The following is a 25444-nucleotide window of genomic DNA, read 5'->3' on the forward strand; positions in this document are numbered from 1 at the left end:
TCGAGAAGAGAAATAAATTAGTTACATTTTCTGCAATCGATAAGTGTTCATTCCGAAGGCATGAAATAAACGAACGCTTCGAACCACTTAATAGTAAAACAGTCTACTTTTGAACTCATCTCCAACATTCTGGAATTCTAACATTTCGGAATGTTTCAGGAGTAATTATAGCACCCAGGTTGCGTAACATTAACTCTCGATTTGATATAGCCTCGAAGAAAAGTTTCGGAAGTAGTGAAATCTATAGTTAACGCGCAGATCATTCCAATGGGCCGCGCTCACCAATCTACATGGTCCCTGACACATTGTGGCCCATACCGTGAAAGACATTATTTTGTGGAGGACTCAGTACTTCCTACTTCTTTTGGGTTTACAACCTTTCAAGATCTGAAAAATAAACGAAGCTGAATCTATAGAGAATCTGCTAAACTTCAATGAAAGACAAACTGGAAAGTTCACCCCGAAAAGGCAATTTTCATATGACTTGCAAGTATAAATGATTATTTTGATTTATTAGGTCAATATGCTGGCATGTAGACATTAATCGATAGAAAGCATTGACTTCCAATTTAGTAAAACTCAATTTTGAATTTTTCCAGAAATAGTCTTCGAAAATTCTGAAAAATAATCATTGTTGTGATGTTCTTGATGTTCAAGTTTGCGAATTCTCAAGAAAACTTGCTCCTGGTCACAGACGCTGAAATTTCAAAGTTGAATCACATCATATTCTACTCTGTCGTGAACTCTGCAAAAGTCAAATGAATAACTCTACTCCACGTTTATCTCTTTATGTTTTCAGATTTACTCTCAGCTTCTGCTGATGTTTTTAGCTTAACTCTCTTTTTTTTCGGTAATAATGAATGAATATATGATATGTAACAAACAATTTTATTTTCAGCACTGATTCGATTGTATTCATTGAAATATGACATACAGTTTAAGCTTCTTGCCCCAGAGGATCTCACAAAATATTTTCTGGGTCGAAGAATAGGATATATCAAGTATATGTGAAAGAACTATCACGGCAAAATTACGTAATTCAATTTTGCAACTTCAAATAGTTTCAACTTATACAATTGTAACAATTATGTTTCAGTCGTCATCATCATTAGCATATTGTGATGATGTAATTTAAGAGAAGTTAGTAGTATGTGTAATCGAATAAAAAATAGTTCAATAATTTTACTCTTTTTTGGACTCGTTCAATTTTGTGGCTTTGTTCTCATGATACACGGACACTATTTTCTGAATTGACAAAAACTGTTCATTCATCAATTCAATTCAATGTCATATTCGAATGACACTTTATTATGACATTTTCACTGCACAGTTTAATAATAATAATAATAATGTTCTTTATTATTTCGAAAAAAAAGTACATATTTCTCATAATTTTCACCCATAAATAAAATATTGGAAATAAAAGGCGAAGTTCAATTCATTCAGCGAGGATATAATTGATGACGTGTTCTACCACTTGACCTTAAACTGTCTTCACTAAGTGTGAACTGTCATATATTCTAAAGAATGGTATATTAATAAGGTCATTTTGAAAGAGTTGTTCATCAAAGTGTTTGAAACTTCTGTATGTATGAAATTTAACTCCCCGTTTCCCGCTGTGTATTTTTATCTCGCAATAGACAAGCATGTGGTCAGAAATTCCACTGGTGTCATTTACCCCCCACTCTGATGCCTCTTTGGTACTAGTGATTATTACATCTAGAAGAGATGTTGTTTCGGTTATTCTAGTTGGACTATCCACAACTTGATACATATTGAATGATTCCAGAATAGATGAGAACCTCTCCACATTCGAATAATTCACATCTAACATATTGATATTCAAATTTCCTATGCATATTAATTTATGAGTAATTGGGGAAATTAAGCCGAAGGTATTTTCAAATTCCTCCATGAGTTCATTAATATCTTGACGGGGAGGCCTGTATACTACTCCAACAGCAATGTTTTTTTTCTATCTATCTTTAATAACAGTTGTTCATAGCTAGACTGGCCTGTGGGCGTGCTGATCAGCTGATTTTTCAATTCATTTTTGCAATAGATACAGACACCTCCCCTCTATCGGCCCTATATAATGTATATTCCTGCATATTGACAACAGTATCAGTTATTTGATTGCTAAGCCAGGATTCGCAAATCAATACTAGATCAAAAGATTGATCATATATTAACAGTTTGAGGGTACCAAAGATCTGAAATTCAGACTAGCTATTTCCATTGTTTTCATATTCATAGTGTTTAACCAGAAACAGGTGATAAAAATATATGTGAATTATAATTAACGTGGATATTTTATATTCACAAAAAAGTAGGAGAAATTTCCCATTGATAAATAAACAAATAAAAAAAAATGAAAAAAAATCTCAAGATTGAATAGGGAGCTTGGGTGAAACTCACTTGCACAAGTGTGACATATCAGTTAGGGTGTTTGCAGAATGATGATATCACAGATGATATTGAAACACTTTAATGATATAAATAAGGAACATGATCTCGCTTGGGAAAAATATATGATTGTCATAAATAGAAAAAAAAGCAAATTCACAAATGATACGTATTATATATCGTTTAAATCTTCCTCAGTATTGATCTTACAAATTTCTCCTTTATTATGGAGCTTGATGAATATTCTTCCATAGTTTGTCCATACTCGTCCATTTTTTCCTACCTTGGTGAGAGCCGTATTGGAAATTTTCATCTGTTCATTAGTAAGGTCTTCTTTCACAGTGATGCCAGTTCTCTTCAACGTTCTTTTATTTTTATATATGAGGATTTTGATGCAGGATTTTCTGAACCTCACGAATACTACACGATTTTTATTTGCTGTTGGTGTTACAATTCTATAGCACTGATCAATATCAGTTTTAGTAATATCCAGTTTCATTATTTTTATTATTTCCATGATATTCGCAGTACAGTCACACCTCTTTCACACCATGAATCCCAACATTTTTGCCTCTGTATGCCTGCTCATGTCTCTTCAATTTATAGTTAATATTTTTCAGAAATTCGTCTTGATCTTGTAGTAATTTCTTCAGATATTGTTGTCGTAATACTATTGATAAATTCTTCGGAGCTGCAAAGCTTAGTTACCAGGTTTTTGATAGTTGTCTGCAGTTCGTCTTCACCCTTTCTATTTCTAGCACTCATTGTGAAAAAATGGAATTACTGCAAGTTTTACTGCACCAACTGATTTGATAATAAGAGTAACTGAAGTATTGTCACTAGACCTGTATTCACTCCAAAAACTGTATTTTTATTTCTGCTAGTATTGCTGCAGTTTTATTATACCTATACTCACTTAGACACATGAAGACAGAATCCAAATCACGTGTTTTGCTATACAATAGCTTTCTCAGGTAAATTCATACTAACTGAATTTCAAGTGACTAGTGTTCTGATCAATAAAAAGATTCAAATCTTCAATATTCCAGCTACTCAATGACTGATGATGTCACATTAGTTTAGGTAAATTATGGTATTTTATTCTCTGCGAAAAGATTCTGTTTGGTAATTATGAAGTTTTGGGTAAGAACCACAAATCAACTCATATACCCTTGATCCATCCGACTTTGAAATTTTGTCTTTTCATTTAATTTGCTCGAATCATCATTTGTTCTAGATGTCATGTCCAAGTATTTCTTTCTCAAACAACGAGCAATATTATTGGATTCACCAAATTATGGTAAAAGGCAAGTTGACGGCAATTTAATTAATTAAACTCAGTTTTATTTTTGAAAATTACTCACAATCGAATGCTGTTATTTCATGCTGATATGGATATGTCGGAAAATATGTATGACATTTCGAAATTGACTTTTGAATAGGAGTAGACTGATAATGACGCCCCTGGCCGCCCCCCTACCACTAGACGACACATAACCTTGAGCGATATGCACGTCATATGACCAATAATGACCCTAAACGACATTCACTTCTTTCCTGATAATTTTCAATAACGATCGGAGTTTCTTGCTTTCACATTCAGTTTAGATAACCTGAAGTATTTGGATAGGTGATGAGTATTTCTTGAGTTCGAAAATGACAGCAACAAGTATCTACCAATACAAGAGTAAACGTAGTCGTTGTCATTGTCATAGAGATGCGCATATTTCATATTCTCAAATCGTTATTACACAATTTTCTGGAAATGGTTAATTTGGATCGACATTGAAAAGATTGATTTTGCCAACTGATTCAACTGATTCAACAAAGTGAAGTTTTAGAGCTGAGACGTATAACGTCATTGGTTATGGAAAAAAGTTATTACATTGAAAAAATGTCTATGACTTCTATACGATATGGTGAATCCATTCAAGTGGTTTCATCGGACAAAAAAGTAATACTTTTTATTGAACTGTTTCATTCAGCTTGCCCCGTTTGTTTGATTGTTTCGGTCAAATTTAGTAATCTGTCCTGCTGACAGATTCATCTGATATTTGAAACACACATTTAGATTTGATGACAATAGAATTTGATGAATTCGGAATCACACTTTTCCACAACCTTCTCAAGAAACTACTTTGAAAAAGATGCAAATTCAAGTTGGTCTCAGCTACAAAATGGTGGATTACATATTTTTCTACCACTACCTCAGTATGGGTATCAAATGACAGGGCTTGAATCAGAAACTGAAAAGTTGAATATGAAATAGTTAAAGAAATGATTTATGTTGAATGTTAAAAAAAAGAATAATGTAGATAATGTCCTCAAAACCAAAAAATGATTCGGAAGGTCCTAGGTAGTAGTCATCACCCCACTCTCCTCAGCAATATATGATGTTAATCGAATGAAAAATAAAGAAATCTTTGGTCGTAGTATTTACATATTTATACAGGTAACGTTATGCCCAAGTTACCAAGTTCAGGCTAAACGTTCAAGTTCAACTACCAAGCAGAGCAAAATCGAATGGATGTACAAAGAACAAATCAGAGATGTTAAAATTATTGAACAAAACAAAGTTATATTTTCAGAATTGCAAACCATGATATTTTAGACTTCCCATTTCGAAAATAAAAAAAAATCCGTTATTCTGGGTGTATTGGTATTTAAAAGTTCAATAAAGACAGTCTCTCCACACACTCACTTTATTTTCAAATGAAAAAATAAAAATTGGAATAAATATTACTCAATCTGGAAAGCGAAACAAAAATATTTTTCAGGAATCAAAACTTCAGTCAATTTTACGTTCAATACATTTTCATATGAGTGGAAATGTATATGAATGTTCTTTTATTATATCATGTTGTGCAGCGTTCTTGTGAATGAAACCTATTTGAATTCCACAATGAATGTCTGAAGTAAAAACATATTGAATGTGAAAAAGTGATTCCTTTGTAATTCAATGTTCATGAGAAAGTAATTGTTTCAAAAAGACTTTCAGTTTTTTCTGAAAATTTTGCCCATGATCTACAGTTATTTGTAAAGATATCATTTTGAACTCAATTTCATTATTCTTTTCAGATGTTTTCCACATTTTTATGAAAATGGAGAAGTGAATGGCCAAATGCTTTTTATTCCATTATTTTTACATTCAAGATATTTTTTCATTTATTTTAAATTCAACAATCATATAGAACCATTATAATCATATATGCAAGTCTAGAGTATATCTCTGCCATTTCATTCTCTTCATCTATGTTTTTCGATCCAGTCGAGGTATCCTGAAACCTTGGTAAATACTCCGGGATACCCTTCTACAGCACATCCTTTGGAATACGACACAATTCCATATTGAACACCGTCAATAACAAGAGGCCCTCCTGAATCACCCTGAAATGAGTACATATATGAATAGCACGAGACATCCAAATGTCCTATTGAAAAATATATGGTTATGGTCATATCAGTAAGTGTTGAACAAACTCATTATATTTATTGCTCCCTAACTCTCAATATCTATATCATATGGTGAGTAGATGTTCTCACCAGAAACAGAACTTTGGAGATAACGACTTCGACGATTTCGAGTCAGCAGAGTTAGCAGAACTTTTCACATTGGTTGTTTGCTGCTGACACCGCTGTACCGTTTATTATTGTTTCAGCTCTGATTACTGTCATTCCGTCGTTATAATGAGAATTGCATTTTTGTATAGAGAAACTGAAGTAGGATCTCTAGGATCTAACAATGTTGCTATAAAAAAGTCGTAACTGGAAGCCGCGGATTCCAATTCCTCCACAAAGAAATAAATGTTACTGGAACTTTTTCCCAACACTAAATCATCATTTTAACACCACAACACGTGTTTCATGTAACTCAGTGATATCGTTTTGTAATGATACACTATCAGAGTATCTTCATATCATCGGCAAAAAGAAGTTTTTCAGATTTGATACTATCAGAAATGTCATTAACAAACAGAATGAATAATAGTGGACCCAAGTTTGAATCTTGAGGAACCCTGGAAGTTGCATTAAATATAAACGATTCAATTTCTTCGTATTCCACAAATAATTTTCTATCACTAAGATATGATTTCAGCAGATATTGAAGGCTCTTCGAAATGCCAAAGCTGGATAATTTCTTGAGCAACTGTTGTGAAATCACTGATGTGATCAAATGCTTGGCTAAAGTCTGTAAACACCACATCAACTTGTTTACGTTGGTCCAGTTTGTAGAAACATATTGTGTAAAAAAACAAAGATTTGATGCAGTGCCACGACACTTCACAAAACCATGTTGGAATTCGGAAATTGTGTTTCTTACTTGCTTATAAATGAAGTCCGATAAAATCATTTCAACTAATTTTGAGTACACTAATATCATGAAAATCGATCTATAATTTACTATTTCCGAATTCTTGCCAGTTGCAAAGATAAGGCATACCTTCGACAGCTTCCATATATTTGGAAAGTAACAATTATTCCGCATGAGGTTGTAAATGACGAAAAGAGGCTTGACGGTGATTGTTCAGTCGATAGGGTGAATAGTGACAGATGTCAGTCAAGCTAACGCAATACTCTATATTACTAGAGTTACACGGTGTGAATTCTTATCTCTATAATCGATCACAAAAAAATCCTGTATCGAGATAAAAACAGAGATAAGTAAGTTTTTTTTGTCATTTTCAGTTTCTTTCTTTCACATATCGAACACTTTGTGTAACCTATGATTACCAAGTCGATTTTTGCTAGTCTTCAATTCATACACCAATAACTCCGCAACCAGTTATTCAAATTCTATGTAATGAAAATCTTTGTATAAAGAATTAAAATACTTTCATTTGGACAAAGAGTCGAAAGCAGCCTCTTTGCTGCAAGTGATAACACACCGTTGGGTTGTGAAAGTAACTCAAATGATACCTTTTCATATAAATTTTGTCCGACATTTATACCTTGCCCCATTCAATATATGCCTGAATTAATGAAATCCTAGACGATCAAACTTGCTTATATTTTTGATAGTATTTTCACTGGATACTAACATGGCATGGCCCCTTTCCACCTTCTGGAACTCCAGCACATAGTTCAGTCTCAGGATTAACTCCACCTTCTTCGATATCATGGTAACTGTCCACGCACTCTTCATCAGTGAAAATGGTGAGGTTCACCGAACGCAGATTTTGTGTAGAACTAAATGCCTGCAAAAAAAGTTATGATATATTTATGATTGTAGTCATATTTATACTCTCCAATACTGTTGTTAGTGTAACACAATGGTCTCCTCAAAATATAAATAATATAGAAACGAGATTTGTTGAATTCGAGAAGATTGATATAAGTAAGCTGAAGTCAATTAATTTTTCTCTCAAAAATAAAGGCAATGCTAAAGGAGTAATGTCTGCTACATTTTTGAAATCAACATTTTTTACACTTGGATTTCATCTCCTAAACTTAATACAAACATCAATGTCGTCCGGTAACTTTCCAAATATGTTGGAAAAAAAGTACAGTTATTTCCATCCCAAAAATAAATAATGCAGTTGAAATGTCAGATTTCAGAGCAATAAATATTTTGCCGATTATTGAGAAAGTATTGGAAATTGTTGAACATGAACAAATTACTGGGTACTTTACTGAAAATAACCTGTTTATAGGAAATCAATTCGGATTTAGAGAACACCACTCGTGTGAGACTGCCCTTCAATTAACAATTTCAAAATGGAAGAATGAAATCGATAGCGATAAATTTATAGTAGCAGTGTTCTTTGATTTCAAGAGGGCATTTGAAAATATCGATAGGCAAATATTACTTCGTGAACTGAGATATTATGAAATCGATGGAACAGCTTTAAGTTGGTTCAAAAATGATCTCAATGGTAGGTCACAAATAACTAGAGTGGGAAAATGTTTCTCAAATGAAATTTCAAACAATATAGGTGTACCCCAAGGGAGTGTCCTGGGACCACTGCTGTTTATAATTTACCTGAATGATGTGAATTATATATATAAGGTTATGATTTTTTAAATTCATTTGGAGATGACACGTTACTTGCATGCTATGGACATGACGCTGTGGAAAAAGTGGAGCGCATGAATCGATTGTTGAAAGAAATTGAAATATATTCAAACGAAACACTCAATGCACACTGTGACAACATTTTTAAGAAGATATTAGAAAAGCAATTTTTTTTCCCAGGATTTCATCGAAAGTTTCCATGTTTTCGAAAATAATAATATACAGAACTATTATACAGCCCTATTTTGATTATTGTTTCACTCTGCTTTATCTTTCAGATGAAAACAATATACAGAGGTTACAGAAACTGCAAAATCGAGATTTAAGAATCATCTTAAATGTAATAGATACACACGCATTCAATGCAAGCTGAGTGCCCTCAAGTGCTATGATGTGGTAGATAGACTGGTATTCCTCAAGTTTGATATTTATTTATAAAATAACCAGAAATTCATTACCAAAATATTTCGATTCCTTTATTACGTACAATAATCAAATTCATGACTACAACACAAGAACCACCAATCAATTCCACATTTCCAGGACAAGAACAAAGCAATCTATGAAATCGTGTTTTTCAATTACCATGCCACATTAAATATTCTGTTACTTTATATTCATTCAAGGCTCAGTTGAAGATATATATGAATGAATTTTCTGAATTTTTTAATTTTTATTTTTCATATCATCGAATTGCTTTATTGGTTCCATATTTTATGTGTTCTGTATACATTATGTTACATCGTGTTACATTCGATATGTTAAATATAATTACCTATCTACCTACCTACCCATTACCTACCCACTTGTAGTGTTAATAATTGATCAAGTAGTCCTATAGTATTACAGGTGGGTTGCCAATAATGTGCCGTACCGTTAGCCAACACGTGTATTCTATAATACGGAAATTTAGCAAGGGTCAGATGAACATCCCACATTAGTTTAGTGTGTGTCATGTGGTTGTGTGCCAGCGCAACGATCAAACCCTAATTCACAATAGTACTGGTTTATGAATCAAACTCGTATTTACATGGAAGCTTCGATAATTTTGGCAACCTTCGTTGTGTTTTTTTATCACATACAATTATTGTAATCTACTGTCTTCTACCGCTTACATAAAAGGAGAGTTCGTTAGTGGAGTTGTAGTCCCACTACTTCCTACTCAGCAGTGTCCTACTCAGTACAGAGTGAGTTTTTGAGTTGTGAATGCAACCCGAACTATAGTGCCACTGATGAGATTTATGGCAGGTCGAAATAGGTCTGCTGACAGATCATGAATGCAACGCTTTTGATCTTTGGTATTTGTAGCAATTCGATTTGTTTCTGATTTTTTGTAAATAATAACGCCAATGTTTGAACAATTGTTGACTATAATTTATCAAGATATTTTGCACAATTTTCGTATACAAAGATATTATCAAATGGCGGGTGATTCGGTCGTTATCGATGATAGAGATAAAGGAAATGAAAATTTAGAAAAATCAAAAATGAAGTGTTGTGGTAAATCATGTGCAGTATTGGAATGCAAAAATTGTGTATCAGTATATCACAAAAGCTGTGCTGAAAAAAAGAAAATGGTTGTGTTATTTGATAATAATATAATAGTTTGCTGTGAAAGTGAGGTTACTGTAGGAAATGATTCACCTGCACTTCATTACCTAGATAAACAGAGAGGTGAAATGGAAATTTTGTATTTAAAAAACGTTTGAATGAAGTTAGTGACAAAAACAATGTGTTGAAGCAAAACAACGAATTATTGCTAGAAAAAGTTAAAAACCTGGAAAAAATTTGGCAACAAGGAAGTGAAACCAAAACTAGTCAATCTATGGATGGCAGAAAATTAAACAATATATCACAGAATAAAAATAAAATAACGAAAACGTTCAATCAACCTCCTTTTACCGAGCCACAGAGGGCAGGCATATCTATGATGGGAGAACAAAAATCTGTTATATTACAGGACACCATAAACACAGAAACATTACAAATTTATCCCTCAACTAGCGTAAGTGCAAAGTCTTTCATACAGTCAGGAAATATTCCACAACAAAGGACTTTTAGCTCTAGCGAAGTTGAAACAGCAATTTTAGATGCTCTGTCAACAAATAAAATGAAGGAGATTCAGGATCTTACAAACAAGGAAGAAGGTGAGTAGATAAGAGTTTTACCAAGACAGAACCCTCGAAAAAATAGACGATTTGTTGTGGGGCGAAATTATGAAGATACTGGAATTAGCACAGTCGCCAAATATACTTCACTGCATGTAACGAGGCTGGATCCATCCACAATGCCTGAGGACCTAAAGAAAATTCTTGTGAAAAATTTTCCACAAATGATTTGTGAAAATCATGCATCTAAATATCCTGAACTATATGCTTCTATGAAGATAATCATAAAACAAGAGAAATTTTCAAAAGCATGGAGACAAGAAATATGGCCTAGTGGAGCCTTAGTATCCAGGTTTTTTAGGAAAAGGAGGATGTCGCCAAAGGTACAAGAGGAGGCGGATCCACAACCATGAAAACTGAAGATGTTGATACTATTGTTGAAAATAATTTACAGATATTCCATATAAATATTCAATGTGTTTCAAATAAGGTGCATGATTTATGCGCTTTTTTGGTTTATTCCAACTTTGATGTAGTCTGTTTATCGGAGCATTGGCAAAAATTAGACAATTTAACTACGATTAATATACCAAATTATAATTTGACGTCTAGTTTTTGTAGGGACTCGCATCAACATAGAGGTGTTGCGATATATTGTAGAGATAATTTAAATGTTACCGTTTCGAATTTGGAAAATTTCAATGATGAACTACACTCAGAATTTTGTGGAGTGTATTTGAATCACTCAAATTTTCACATAATTACTCTTTACAGGTCATGCTTAGGTGAGTTGAATATATTTATGAATAATCTAGAAGGTTTATTGACCAGTTTATTGAAACAAAACAAAAAAGTTGTCTTGATTGGAGACTCAAATATAGATTTTCTTGTGAATTCAACGTCACTATTTAATTTGAAATGTATGCTTCAATCATTTGGATTGGATATAATAATTTCAGACTATACCAGAATTACTAGATTATCAAAAACTTGTATTGACAACATCGTAACAAATCTTACCGGCCACATTTCTAATCTAGGTGTTCTGGAGCCGTATATGTCTGACCATAAAGGTCAATTTTTATCTCTGACCATAGAAACATCAATGGATACAGAACAATGTGAAATATCCAGAATGTGCTTCACACAACAAGGCTTGAGTAATTTGAAAGCATCACTATCAGTAGTAAATTGGAACGTGATTCAGTGTGCTAATCACGATACAGCTACAAACTGTGAAAATTTTATTAATAATCTACAAAATGTTATGCGAGAATCATTTCCCATGTTGAAAAAATCAAAACACCGTGAAAATGGCCGTTTTAAAATCAGTTGGTACAATGAAGAACTTAAATTGATGAGAAGCTGTCTCGAAGCTGTTAAAATTATTTCCGAAATGTCAGGCAGCCCGCAAGATATTGAAGTTCATAAACACTTCAAAAAGAAATGTCATAATGAAATAATAAATCTTAAAAAACACGCCTACGACGAATATATTAAAAACTCTTCAAATACTTCAAAAGCTTGCTGGGATATAATTAACTCAGAAAGAAATAAAATATACAGTGAAGGTCAAACTAAAACAGAATTTTCTGGAAATGATTTCATTGATCACTTTTGTACTGTAGCTGTAGATACGATAAAATCTTTTCCACAAGTAGTTTCTGTAAAAGACTGTGACTTCAGGAATTTTCATTCTCCTGTAGATTCATCATTTTTAGAACCAGTATGCCCACAGGAAATACTGAGTATTATCAATAACTTGGGAAATTCTAGTTCACGTGACATACATGATCTGAATGGGTATTTAATGAAAGCTATTGCTGAACAAATATTCATGCCAATAACGAACCTCATTATTCAAATCTTCAAGGAAGGCGTTTTTCCAGACATACTCAAAATATCCAGAGTTTTTCCTTTGTTTGAAAAATGTAATAAATCATTTTTAGACAACTATCGTCCAATTAGTATTGTCTCCATAATTGGAAAAATCATCGAAAAGAGCAATTATACTCCTACTTTGAAACGAGGTTGTATTTTAGTGAATCTCAATATGGATTTCGGAAAAACAAATCCACAACTCAGGCTATTTACAAGATGGTGAATGACATAGTGGAGGGTCTTGATCAGTGCAAGCACACTTCCTTGACTTTATGCGACTTGACCAAAGCGTTTGCATTATGGTTCAAGAGGTACTATTTTGAGTCTCCTCAGCTCCTATCTTGAAAACAGATTTCAGTGTATTGATCTCAATAATATCAAATCCGACATCAAACCGATACAACATGGAGTACCTCAGGGTTCATTACTTGGACATTTTTTATTTATTGTGTACATAAACGACTTATGTCAAAGTATTACACCAACAAAATGTATTTTATTTGCCGATGACACCACACTTGTGGAATCGGATAAGTCACACATCGATTTGATTCGTACTGTTGACGAGAACAAAAACTTAGTCAAAAGCTGGTTCACAAAGTATAAACTCAAATTAAATGGAAGTAAAACTCTATCGACGGTCGGTTAAACTGGTCCAGCCACGTAGATTATGTACTTCGAAAGTTCTCTAAAGTTTTATTTGTTTTAAGACAACTCAAACCAGTTACCAATCTAAACGTATTGAAAATATCTTACTTCTCTTTATTTCATTCTATACTCTCATACGGTATTCTACTTTGGGGCAACTCAAGTAATGCCATAATGGTATTTCGATATAAGAAAAAAGCCATTCGTATTTTAGCAAATATAGGATACAAAGATCACTGTCATCAACACTTTGTTCAGCTTGGTATCATGCCAGTGCCTTCATTATACATATACATCGTTTTGTTAGAGATACATTAAAATTTAAAAATAAATTCAAAAAACACTCCGATATACATCAGTATAACACAAGATCTTCAGAGATGTTGAATCCCCAACGACATAGACTAGCTATTAACAATAAAAATTCTCTGAACCTAAATTTGTACAACACTCTCGATGAATCAGTGAAATCATTGGAATTCAACAAATTCGAAGCCGTCATCAATATTGGTCAGCCAATAATTATTTTCAAACAATAATTTTATTGTGTTATTTATATGTATTCCTTTTATGTGTTTAACATTTTATTTTTATCGCAATGTTTCTCTTTATGTACTGTGACCTGCCATGAATGTATTTATACGTAACGTGGTTGAATAAAGCTCTATCTATCTCTATCTCTATTGATGAACATTCAGTACCTATCTTGGGCGTCAGTTGAAGAAACAGACGCAAATTCTGTTGGTTAATTTTTTTGACTTATCTTAGGACCTAACCCATATGGACTTGCATCGAGAGTGAGAAGTTTTTAAGGATCTAAATAAAATGAAATGACCGACGATGATATTGAATTTTCCATTCTATCAAAACGAAGTTGTTCATTTTCGATCCACCCCCATTCATATTAGTACTTATCACATTTCTTGTGATAAGTACTATTGAAGAAATCCATGTTCATTTCATGTAATATATTTTATTTTTAATGATTGCTTGGAAATGATCTTTGATTGAGTGTGTTATGGTGTTGATAATGTATCATTTCGAAGTTGATAACTATAACTTGGTTCAGTATAATTTACAGTTCGATTTTCTACAAATTACAACAAATTGTATAAAAATTTTCCTAAATATTGAAAATATCTGAAGAAAGGTCGGTTGAGTAACAGAATAATTTTTTTCTTAAAAAAATAATTGTTTGCTTGCCAACGTTTCGAATTTATTCAAATGCTTCTTCAGGACTAGAAAAGAAGTTTCTACGTGTTAATGTTACTATTTTAAAAATCGTTAGATGAAATAAACGTGAAGAAACTACCTTTCGAGCCCTGAAGAAGAATTCAAATAGACTCGAAACGTTGGAAAGAAAACAAGTTGTTTTTTTTAAGAAAAAATTGATTCTGTTACCCAACCAACTTTTCTTCAGAAAAATTATTAGATCACCTAACTGGTTAACTGATGGTTAACTGAAAATATCATAGATCAGTGATACTGTCATTGAAGTAATTTTCTGCTGCTCTGAAATATTTAATTCGGCAACGACAATGAAGAAGATGGTAGAACGACTGAAGTTACCAGTGGCTTATTTCCTAAATACGGACTATTTATCACAATTTGGGATTCATTTGAGGAGAACAAGCAGACATCCGATAATCATGCATCAAGATTACTGAAAGAAGAATTACATTTGCCCAAACTGATGAAATGTCTTCTGCCTTAGCTGCCGTCCACATAAATGAGCCTGGTTCTAGTTCTTAAACAAGAATTGATTCTGAAGAATAGTCTCAAATATAGAAAGAAATTCATACCATTTTGTTGTCATTATCGAAAATAGGTCATATGAAGGCAGAATGTCGGGAAAGGTTATCGTCAAAAATAAGAACGGAGAAAAATAAACAAGAGCAGAAATTCCAAGCGTTCAGTGCAGAAGAAAGGAGTATATGCATAGAGGGATATGAAGATGTTTGGCTTGCAGATAACGCAGCTTCCAAACATATGACTTTTCATCCTGAATGGTTCATCGATCTTCAATATCTACCTCATTCAAACTCCATCCAAATTGGTGATGACTCGGTTGTATTGATAAAGCGTGGATTCTATTGAAGTTTATGCAGTTGAGAAGTACGTCAAAAATTGCGTTAACTTGAAATTCGATATGTTCCCAAAGTTGACAAGGATTCATTTTCAGTGGAAGCACTGACATGATAAACTTCAGGGTGATGTTTGACAATGAAATAAATAAGTTTTTCTTTATGTAGAAACTCTGGCTTCCTCAGGTGTAAAACTATCAAACCTTTGTAACGAAATGATTTTTGAAAACCCAATATTTGAACAAGTCAACATAGCGGAAACAAATCAAGTTCAGTTAGGGCACAAACGTATGGCTCAAGTTTATTTCAAAAAGTCGAAGAAATGGTCGACCGTGGGGCCACCATCACCCTACGGAAGTATATATACCAGTGAACACATAGCTAGCCAACCGCCAACCAATCGTTACTGATACCTTGAAATATAACTTTCGCCCGCGCAGTAAACGCACATACCACTGATGAGGTCTGCCGTAGTAGCAATAAAAATGTTTGGTAATTTAGGTTCCATTCGACCACGGCCTAGTATCCCTGAATTCGTTCTATTCAATCAATTCGGCCGTGAAAGCCTATATTCTTATATTGAAATGGTGTACCGCAAAGCACTATTTTGAGACCAATATTATTCAACATCTATCTGAATGATTTGTTCCGAAAACGAACCACGGGAAACTTTTTTACATATGTCGATGACACTGCCATCTTCTATTAGCACAAGAACAAGATCTTTCGAGCATTAAAAAACTCATCACTTACAAATATACACACATATATACAAATAATATAAACTCTGCCCCATCAGAAAATTTGAATATTGCAAACCTTTTTGAAATAAAACCGGTTCCTTATATAAAGTACTTGAGAATTTTCTTAGACTCCAATTTGGAATTGAAATTTCATATTGATTACGTAGTCAAAATCTCCAATCTCTGATATATAGATTTATAACACTGAGAATTCTACTTGACGAATAAACTTTGAGGACGATATATTTTGCTCTTATCTAGTCACATATATCTAATGAAATTATGGCATGGGGGTCAAGAGGTAGAACAAACATGAACAAAATACTAATAACTCAAAAGCGTCTTTAAGAAATCATATACAACAAAAAGAGAACCCATCCATCGAATGATCTTCACCAACGAACAGAAATATTGAACACAATACAATTTTTCTTTCATTATAGCAACGTAAGGTTTCAAAAAATAAGCATATATTACATAAAATAGATCATACCTCATACAAGAAGTAGAGACCACAAAATACGAATACCATTTATTGATATGAATATTGGGTAGAAAAGTTACAGATATCAGAGCTTGAAACTATACAGCAATCTACCGGATATAATGAAAAACATCAAAAACATATATGCAGTCAAAAAAACAAATGAAAAGATATAATATCTCTATACCCCGTACTGAGATACATACTTTGTTTCATACATAAATGCACTTGCACTCTTTCCCTTTTATGAAAATACGTAAAAAATAGATTGTGCATCTACCTATTATACATGCATTGGATATGTGCACATATATATGTGTGTGTATATGTGTTCATGTATGTATGTATGTGTATATATGTATATGTAGTTACTACTATACTTATTCTTATTCGTTATGAAATTATTGAAACTGAATTGTATTATTGTATTTCTCAAATTATTTATTATAGCTATGCCTGTCACACAAGCGATGCTTTCGTGACGTGTTACGTTTACTTCTCATCTTTTTAGTCACTTGTATCTTTATTTATATGTTATTTAAATAAACGTATTTTTCAATTGGTATTGATTTGAAAATGGACTTCTTTCGTTAGACAGAAATGTCGCGAATCGGTAAAAATTTATTTGTGTTGAAAATCAATATTCTTTTTTGAAAAACTGAGCATAGAATTATCTTCGTATGACCTATGACTTTGAACTTGCGTTGTGGTTCACAGCATGCGTTTTGTTCTACTGTTGTGGCTACTAACTAACTAATAACTAATACTAACTAACTAACTACTTTTTATTTTCATTTTTTGTTAATAATAATTTTGAATATTTATTTTTTCAGCTTTCATTATTATTCCAATTTTTATTTATTTGATTGTTGCTTGTATGTTATTCTTTGTAATTTCAGTTTTTCGTTTAATAAAATTGTTGTTGTCGGTTAATCTTACTAATTTTTTAATTGGTTTTTCAGGGTTTTCGAATCAATTTATATTATATCAGACAATGGAAGTCCGAACTGATGAAATATTCAATTTCTGATACATTTTTCAAATATTCATTCCCTATTGTAACATTTGTTGTGTTCTGTTATCGTCTCCCTGAATTAAACCACATTGTTTTGCTTTTGTTTATATGCATTTCTAATTCATTTTCAATCATCCATTCATTTATTATGTCCACTGTTTGATTCATTTTCCAAATTATATTTTCTGTATTATCCCCTTTTACTATGATTCGCATATGTTATAATTTCACTATGTGTTGGTATTCTATCAAAAAGAGATGTCAAATAAATGTTAAATAGTATTGGGCTAATTGGAGACCCTTATGATAGACCTCTGGTTGAAATACCTGGTCCATGTGTTACCCCTTATTGTCTGTGATGTAATTGAAAAAAAGTGTAGCGCTTCACGATGTTGCGTGTCATCCTTGCGCGCGGGGGCCATGCTAATCTTTTCTGTATCGTTCCAATTTTAGTATATGTGTAATGTAAACAGATTGTGAACTAATAACGAAATACTCACTGTTATAGTACCCCAACCTGCTAATGAAGCTGTTTTGTTGGCTGGTGTGCTCTCGTGTGGTTTGGGTAGCTTCACGGGCTGAGCAGTCTCTCCGAATGAAATTGGTTCAGTGAGCTGTGAATACATAGATATTACCTAATTTAGTTGATATTTCTTATGCAATCTCCTTATACTTTTGAAAACCTAGGTTTTTAAACAATATTATATTATTTTACAATTTACTTTTCAAATTAATTGAAATTTTGTGAAAATTCGAGCGTAGACACTCAAGTTACAGAGGATAATTCGATATATCAAGTAAACAGAAGAGAAGTAAACATGGCTAACATGTTCAAAATCTGTGGCATCAGAGCAAATTTAAAATATCTCCATCATTTTATATAGACATACAGTGTAGCCCAAACTTTCCTAAACCCATCAAATTCTATTGTTATTTTGACTTCTTGAAGAATGATTACTAATATCAATCAACTGGTAGAATATTTCTTACCTTGATTATTGCTATGTCGTATGTATAGGGTGGTAGGTAGATGAAGTTTGCATGATATGTTACTCTGGCGATCTGCATTTTATTACCTGAGCTAACATTTGTGTTTCCATATGCGATAAAATAATCCTCAGGTGCTTGCCTATAATTTAAAATGTTTTATTTATTTTCATCCGTCTTTCAGCTAAAATGACAATTACGTTGATGAGTGCATGCTAATAATGATATATGCAATTTTTTCGGTTTGTTGGCCATTGTTTGACGTTCCATATTCAACTACGGTAGAGATTTTCAAAGGGGATTAAGCATTATCTGCTATCATAACAGCAAGATCACTCCTTTCATTGCCTCATCACCATTGATAATGCCAACCACAATCATGGACGGAATTCAGTCATATCAACCAGCAGACCACGACAAATTTACTTTGAATTGGTTTGTCACAAGTACCAACTGCTGTTAAACTACACTCTTTGCGTATATGAAATTAGTGAAATTGAAATTTCAGTAATCATTAGGAAATGACTGAAATATTCTACTGGCAAGAAGTATATCTAGTTTTGGTTTATTGAAAAGTAATAAGAGTACATGCTGTCAGTACAGCTGTCAGCACAAGCTGTCAGCACAAATTTACGTGGCTTTGCGTATAGGATATTGAGAGATTCATTTGGATAATTTATCGTACAGAATTGTTTCATGTCCTGTTATCAGAACCACACAAAGATAAGCGCTCGATTCATCGATACGAAAGTATAGGAACACAACAAAAGTTATAGAACACACAGAGTCATCTATGAGTCACTAGCTGAACTATCTATTGGTTGAAGAAGGACACTGTAAACACTAGACTCATAAGGCTGCATCTGTCAAATGTCAATACATGCCAGTATGGCAGGTTCGGCGTTGCTAGTTGTACAATAAATCATTGTTTATGGGGCAATGTAGTGTTGCCGGTTTAGGAATTAATCGTGAACGACTCGATGAAAATTGAAAGCGCGAAAGTGATATATTAATAATAATGAATCAGATTTAAGAAAAAACATTACAGATCAATGAGGCTGTATCGTTTCAAAGTGTGATCCCTCAATGTTACAAGGTATCTCAAAATACATAATTGAAAACAAACATGGCGTCGAAGTGTAGAGGGTGCGTCAAAATACATTCGTTTTTCGTGCGTTTTCCATCGTTTTTCGTGCGTTTTTGACCGTTCTTCGTGCGCTTTAGACCAAGTTAGTTAGAAATCAAATATCGCTCGATTGATTGTGCTAGATGAAATTGAACTGGAGAATGAGGGTCGAATAATAATAGTGATAAAACATTAAAAGCTTGAAAGTGACGTAGTCAGCGTGGAAGCTGGTGGCGTGTGTGAGGATTTGTGGAAATGAATGAGTTATTACAAAAAATAATAGCGCTACTGTCAGAAGGGCACTAAATTGTATATTCACTAATAATGATCGGATCGTCGCATACAGCACGTCAAATGAAAGGATAAGAAATGCAGAATTCATCGACAGAGAAAAAATTAATATGGCGTAATGAATATAATATCCAACTCCTAATGTGAATTAACATAGGAAGAATTGCAAATTCAACAAACTTGTAATTAAAAAATGTTGGGTTATGAACAATCATAAGTTTATTCCAATTGCAGAAGCTTGATGCAAAACGCAGAATTTATTGACAAAAAAAATGAAAAAATCATTGTATACTGAAACATATGATATATTTGGATTCCTTAGGGTGAAAAGATTTCGAATCCATCCAAAAACGACCACTTTCGGTTTCCACTTCCGATCCTCCGATTTCGATGATTTCAACATGAATGGATTCGTTTAGATGTCAAAAAAAATAGTTAATCATTTTACGAAGCCAAAAAGACCTCGTAACCTATTTTCGCTATACTAGTCGCAACAGGTCGATGTGGGTACTCATTTCAATTGATTTAATGTGTAGACTATGAAAAATATAATATCGAGCGCCTAATGTGAAACAGCATAGGAAGAATTGCAAAGAGAATCATTGAAAAAACTTTGGATCGTCACGTACATCATGTCAAATCAAAAAGAAAGAATTGCAGAATTCATCAACAACGAAAAAACAAATATGGTGCAACATGTCAGAAGGCCACTAACCCACATCTTCATTGATGATAACACATCAAATGAAAGGGAAACGAATGCAGAATTCATCGACAGACAAAAAGCAAATCTGACGCAACATGTCAGAAGGGCACAAAGCCACATTTTCGTTAATAATTGTCGAATCGTCACGTACAGCACGTCAAATGAAAGGAAAAGAAATGCAAAATTCATCGACAGAGAAAAAAAATATGGCGCAGTATGTCAGAGTGACACTAAGCAACATATTTGTTAATGATAGTTGGATCTCAACGTGCAGCACATCAAATGAAAGGGAAACAAATGCAGAATTCATCAACAGAAAAAAACGGAGACGATGCCAAAAGGCAAAAAGTTGTATCTTCACTAATAATAGTCGCATCATCACATGTAGTATTTCAAATGAAATGGGGAAAAAAAGCAGAATTCGTGTGTTCGTTGCGCTATTCAAATCCAAGGTGACATGGATCAATGTCAATGCTGAATAGGCATCTAACAAAGACTCTTTAATTTTCTTTTGTTTCATTTCAGAATATGTCATCACTAATTTTTATATTCATACCCAAGGTGACATTGATCACTGCCAATGTCGAATCTGCATCCGGAGATACGCAGTTCTCAAAGTGACGAAACAAAGGCTCTTTGTTTCATTTTAAAATATGTCATCACTCATTTTACTATAAATATGTTATGCATGGCGAAATGAGTTAGTTTCATCCGTTGAAAGTGATACCAGTGACAAGTGCACCGATTCTATTTGAAAGTAAGTGTTTTAGGTTTGACTCTTTCCTCAGATGAATTTATTCAAATGTAATTTAATTGAAAATTGGTGAGAATTGTTGAATCATTTGATTTCCAAAATTTTTTTCGATATATATATATATATATATATATATATATATATATATATATATATATATATATTGGATGATTTCAGTCAAATGTTTTACATGTCGTGGTTTGTTTGAAATAGTATTCGCATATATTGTGAATCAAAACATAAACATTTTTTATTTTTCACAGATGGATTTACAAAAGTTGAATGCAAGTTCGGTCGTGAAGAGAAAGCCAAGTATCAAAGTAGCAGATTTGCCTGTGGAGATGCCGCAGAGGATGTTCACTGCCAAAATCGTGAAAGGAAAATTTGGTGAGGCGGTCCTGTTAGATTTGGGAGATAAAGTATCATTTCTGCCCCACCGAGTGACGGAGGCGTATCGTCCTCACTTAGAAGAATTTTCATCAGGAAAATACGCTATTGTGTTCAAAGGGTTGATGGACATTGGAAAACCGAATCGTGTTGTTTCATTTGAAATTGTACGAAATTAAGGTTAGTACTGTTTCCAATTTTTTCTCCATTCAATATGCAGAGAGTTTGTGGTTGTATACAGTATTTTTCTTTCGGCTTTAAAATTCTCATTCATAGATATGATCTGCATAAAGTAGTGTTTTCAATATTTTTTGTTCATTTAGTACGTGTATAATATGTGTTTCAAATTCATTATTTTGAATGGAACTTGATTTTTTTTATTTTCATTTAAGGGTAGCAATCACTTCATGAAAGACATTATCCTCTCTGTTGACGAAAGTTTTTTTTAGTGTATGTTTGTTCTGAAAATCGAATTTATTTCAGAATGATACATCATCAACGTGTGCAGTATCAGTCAGAGTCATCTCAACAACAACATTCAAAACCGTCATAGCAACCTTTCCAGAACGAGTTTCAAATCTCAGCAGTTTCCATTTTTTTTCAGTCTATAGTTGCACATTATGAGGCTAGAATTTGTCGATATTCAGTGATTTGTTGGACAAACTGCACCTATTCAATATATACACAACCGTAGTGAATTTGGAAGACTTTGAAGATTAATCGTGGTGTGTTCCAAAATTCAAGAAAAACACGCCGTTCTGTGTGGGTCATTCCAAAGAAAATTTGTTCAGCTGCAGTATCAATAACGTTGATATTTTATATAAATGGCTTTATAATATACTACCAAAATAAATAAAATACATATCACACACATCTTTTTTTGAAAATGAAAACTTATCTTATACAGGGAAAGTTGTCAAAAATATGCAATAACAAAAAATTATATACCAGATTTTATAGAGATGAAGAAACATCATATTGAAAGATACTAGGTTGACAAAAACAGGACATTTTAGAAAGAAATGAAGCAAATAAGTTTGTCTGTCATTTTAAATTCTGATTTGTTGGGTCTATATAACAAAAAGTGGCATTTTATATCTTGAATTTTATTCAGGACATTATTATAGATGATTGACATTTGACATAAAATTTCAAGTGTGATATTTGAAAATTCATTTCGTATTGTAGTTTTTTCGAAATTCCCATTCAAAATAGCATCCTTTGATATAGATACCGGGCGAGTCTATTATGTGTAGATAACCTGAGTTTCAATTGTTCGGAGTTCTGAGTTCATGTACATATAAACATAACAAAGTAACGATACAGACAAATATGAAAAATCGTCATGAAATAATTCAAATCCATTCAAGTGAATACATGAATTGAAAGATATTTCAACCTCAACTTCGATATTCTGAAACAAAAACACACAGTATTCACAATTCCATCTTTCGTTATTCCAAGTTCATAGTCATCAAAATTGATACGATTATAATATATATATATATATATATATATATATATATATATATATATATATATATATATATATATATATATATATATATATATATATATATATATATATATATATATATATAGGAATATAAAACTATCTTCAAATACAGTTGCATGAATGCACATCAAACATTTTGTCGTAGTACGGTGACCGGGGCAAAGTTACAACTTCAGCATGAAGCATGAACGTTTGTAAATATTAGGGAAGGTCAAGATCATCAACAGGTATTAAGAAATTCATTCGGTGTCCAAAGCTTTCGGAATACAATGCAAATAATTTTCTTTATGACTATTCGTTCGATATTAAATATTATTACCTCAAAATATATAGAAATTATAACACGTTTGCGATTCATTTTTTCAGTTACATTTGAAAAGTGAGTTACAGTTTGCAGAAATAATAGCCCACACATGTTGGAAATTTTGCCATAGTGTGGTGAAACTCGTATTGAAAATTCTACGAAATATAAACGCATACATACAGAGTGAATCAATATTTGAAATACGTCGTTTGGAACCCCCCATAACCCTTCTCTATCGAATTTCGGCAGAAATAATGCTGAGTCGTATTGTAGAATTAATGTTCGAAATTGGGGAAAGTGAAGTATTCAAAAGTTTTGCGTTCGACGGTTTTGCGTGCGTTTTCGAACAGTTTACGTGCCTTTATTCGTTATCGTTTCGTCGTTATTGTCATTTTTTTTCCTATTTCAATATGACAGTCATTAAACACTTAACCCGTTTCGCTTACCAAGTAAGCATCATCAGGAGATGACTAAAGTCCACGCTTTGTCGTATGAAGGTTCGTTTTGCGAATTTTCAGACTCCTGAACCGAACCTTGAGGAACAATCAGCCTAACTTCTGGTACAGAGTGGTGTCGTAAGCCAATCAGACTGAAAAAATCAAATATCAGTAGAATGATGGCTCTAGATGGAATTGAACTAAAGAATGTGGGTCGAATAATAATAATAATAGTGATAAAACATTAAAACTCAACTTGTGTTACAGAGTGGTGTCGGTCAGCCAATCAGAATGGAGGAATCAAATATCGGTCTAACAATTGTGTAAGATGATATTGAACTGGGGAATGTGGGTCGATAAATGATAATAATAATGATAAAATATTAAAATTTTGAAAGTGACGTAGTCAGCGTAGGAGGTGGTGGCGTGGTAGAAAATGTGTGAGGATTTGTGGAAATGAATGAGTTATTAGAAAAAAAAATGGAGCAACTGTCAGAAGGGCACTAAGTTGTATATTCGCTGATAATAATCAAATCTTCGCTTACAGCACGTCAAATGAAAGAGAAACGAATGCAGAATGTTATCGACAAAGAAAAAACAACAAAGATGACGCAACATGTCAGAAAGGAACGAAGCCACACCTCCGTTAATGACAATTGAATCTCAACGTGCAGTACATTGACTGAAAAAGAAAAAAACGCAGAATTCATCGACAGAGAAAAAAACAAAGACAACGTAATATGTCAGAAGGGCAATGAGCCGTATTTTCGTTAATAATGATTTGTTCTCAACGTACAGCACATCAAATGAAATGGAAACGAATGCAGAATTCATCGACAGAGAAAAAACAAAGATGGCGAAACATGGCAGAAGTGCACTAACCTGCTCCTTCATTAATAAAAGTCGCATCGTCACGTGCAGCATATCAAAGAAAAAACAAAAGAGGCAAGCAAAAGGGCACTGAACCATATTTCCGTTAATAATAGTTGGATCGTCGCATTTGACATGACTCATTCACTCAAAACTGGAATGTTTAGAAGATACCAAAGGAGATCTTACGGTGACTATAAGTTCTGGTATGCTTTGTTAGGTATCGAATGATGCGTGCAATTTCGTTAATTCCAGCGACATGATTATTCCAAGACATATTAGTATCCATTTGAACCTCAAAAAACTTATTGAAGCAGAAGGTGGAACCCCAAAAAATAGAAGATATAGTATACCAAGTCAGTGGAGAGCGGCATTTTTCTGCAGAAAAATGTTTGAATTTCTTCAAATTTTCCAAATATCTGTAACAGAAAGACAAAACTCAGCTGCGGAACGCTTCTATCTACTGAAGTTAAGTGTGTGTCGCTAGTGTGTAACGAAGGATTCCATTAAATTCACTAGTTGCGCCCTCTGGAGGATGTTTGTTGCGATACACCATAGATGACAATATTTATTGTTTATCATTTCGAATCCGTTGAATACAAGGGGCCTGGAAATAGAAAAAAACAACGTTTTAACGCTTTGTAGACGTATTTGATGCTCTATGACCAACACCCGTTATCCATA

General features: G+C 33.1%; 2 protein-coding genes and 1 non-coding gene across 3 annotated transcripts in view; 1 reads left to right on the plus strand and 2 right to left on the minus strand.

The window, feature by feature from the left end:
- Nucleotides 1–1338, plus strand: part of LOC141486691 (uncharacterized) — a 34777-nt gene extending 33439 nt beyond the window's left edge. Inside the window, exon 3 of the mRNA XM_074185142.1 lies at nucleotides 899–1338. Coding sequence (XP_074041243.1) covers nucleotides 899–1011 — 113 coding nt within the window. The 3' untranslated portion in view covers nucleotides 1012–1338. The remainder of the gene's footprint in view (nucleotides 1–898) is intronic.
- A 4221-nt stretch (nucleotides 1339–5559) lies between these two features.
- The window catches only part of LOC111512923 (trypsin-1-like), a 36786-nt gene continuing 16901 nt past the window's right edge, over nucleotides 5560–25444 (minus strand). Inside the window, exons 4-7 of the mRNA XM_074185148.1 lie at nucleotides 18373–18511; nucleotides 17883–17996; nucleotides 7446–7601; nucleotides 5560–5793 (exon numbers count right to left, since the gene is read on the minus strand). Of these exons, the coding sequence (XP_074041249.1) occupies nucleotides 5653–5793; nucleotides 7446–7601; nucleotides 17883–17996; nucleotides 18373–18511 (550 nt within the window). The 3' untranslated portion in view covers nucleotides 5560–5652. The remainder of the gene's footprint in view (nucleotides 5794–7445; nucleotides 7602–17882; nucleotides 17997–18372; nucleotides 18512–25444) is intronic.
- Nucleotides 17751–17853, minus strand: LOC111512925 (U6 spliceosomal RNA). Its single transcript, XR_002723140.2, has one exon. It is a non-coding gene; the product is annotated as a U6 spliceosomal RNA (small nuclear RNA).

The sequence above is a fragment of the Leptinotarsa decemlineata genome, unplaced genomic scaffold (genome assembly GCF_025532065.1).
Source record: "Leptinotarsa decemlineata unplaced genomic scaffold, Ldec_3_MD MMD2_P_RNA_scaffold_2, whole genome shotgun sequence".
NCBI lineage: Eukaryota > Metazoa > Arthropoda > Insecta > Coleoptera > Chrysomelidae > Leptinotarsa > Leptinotarsa decemlineata.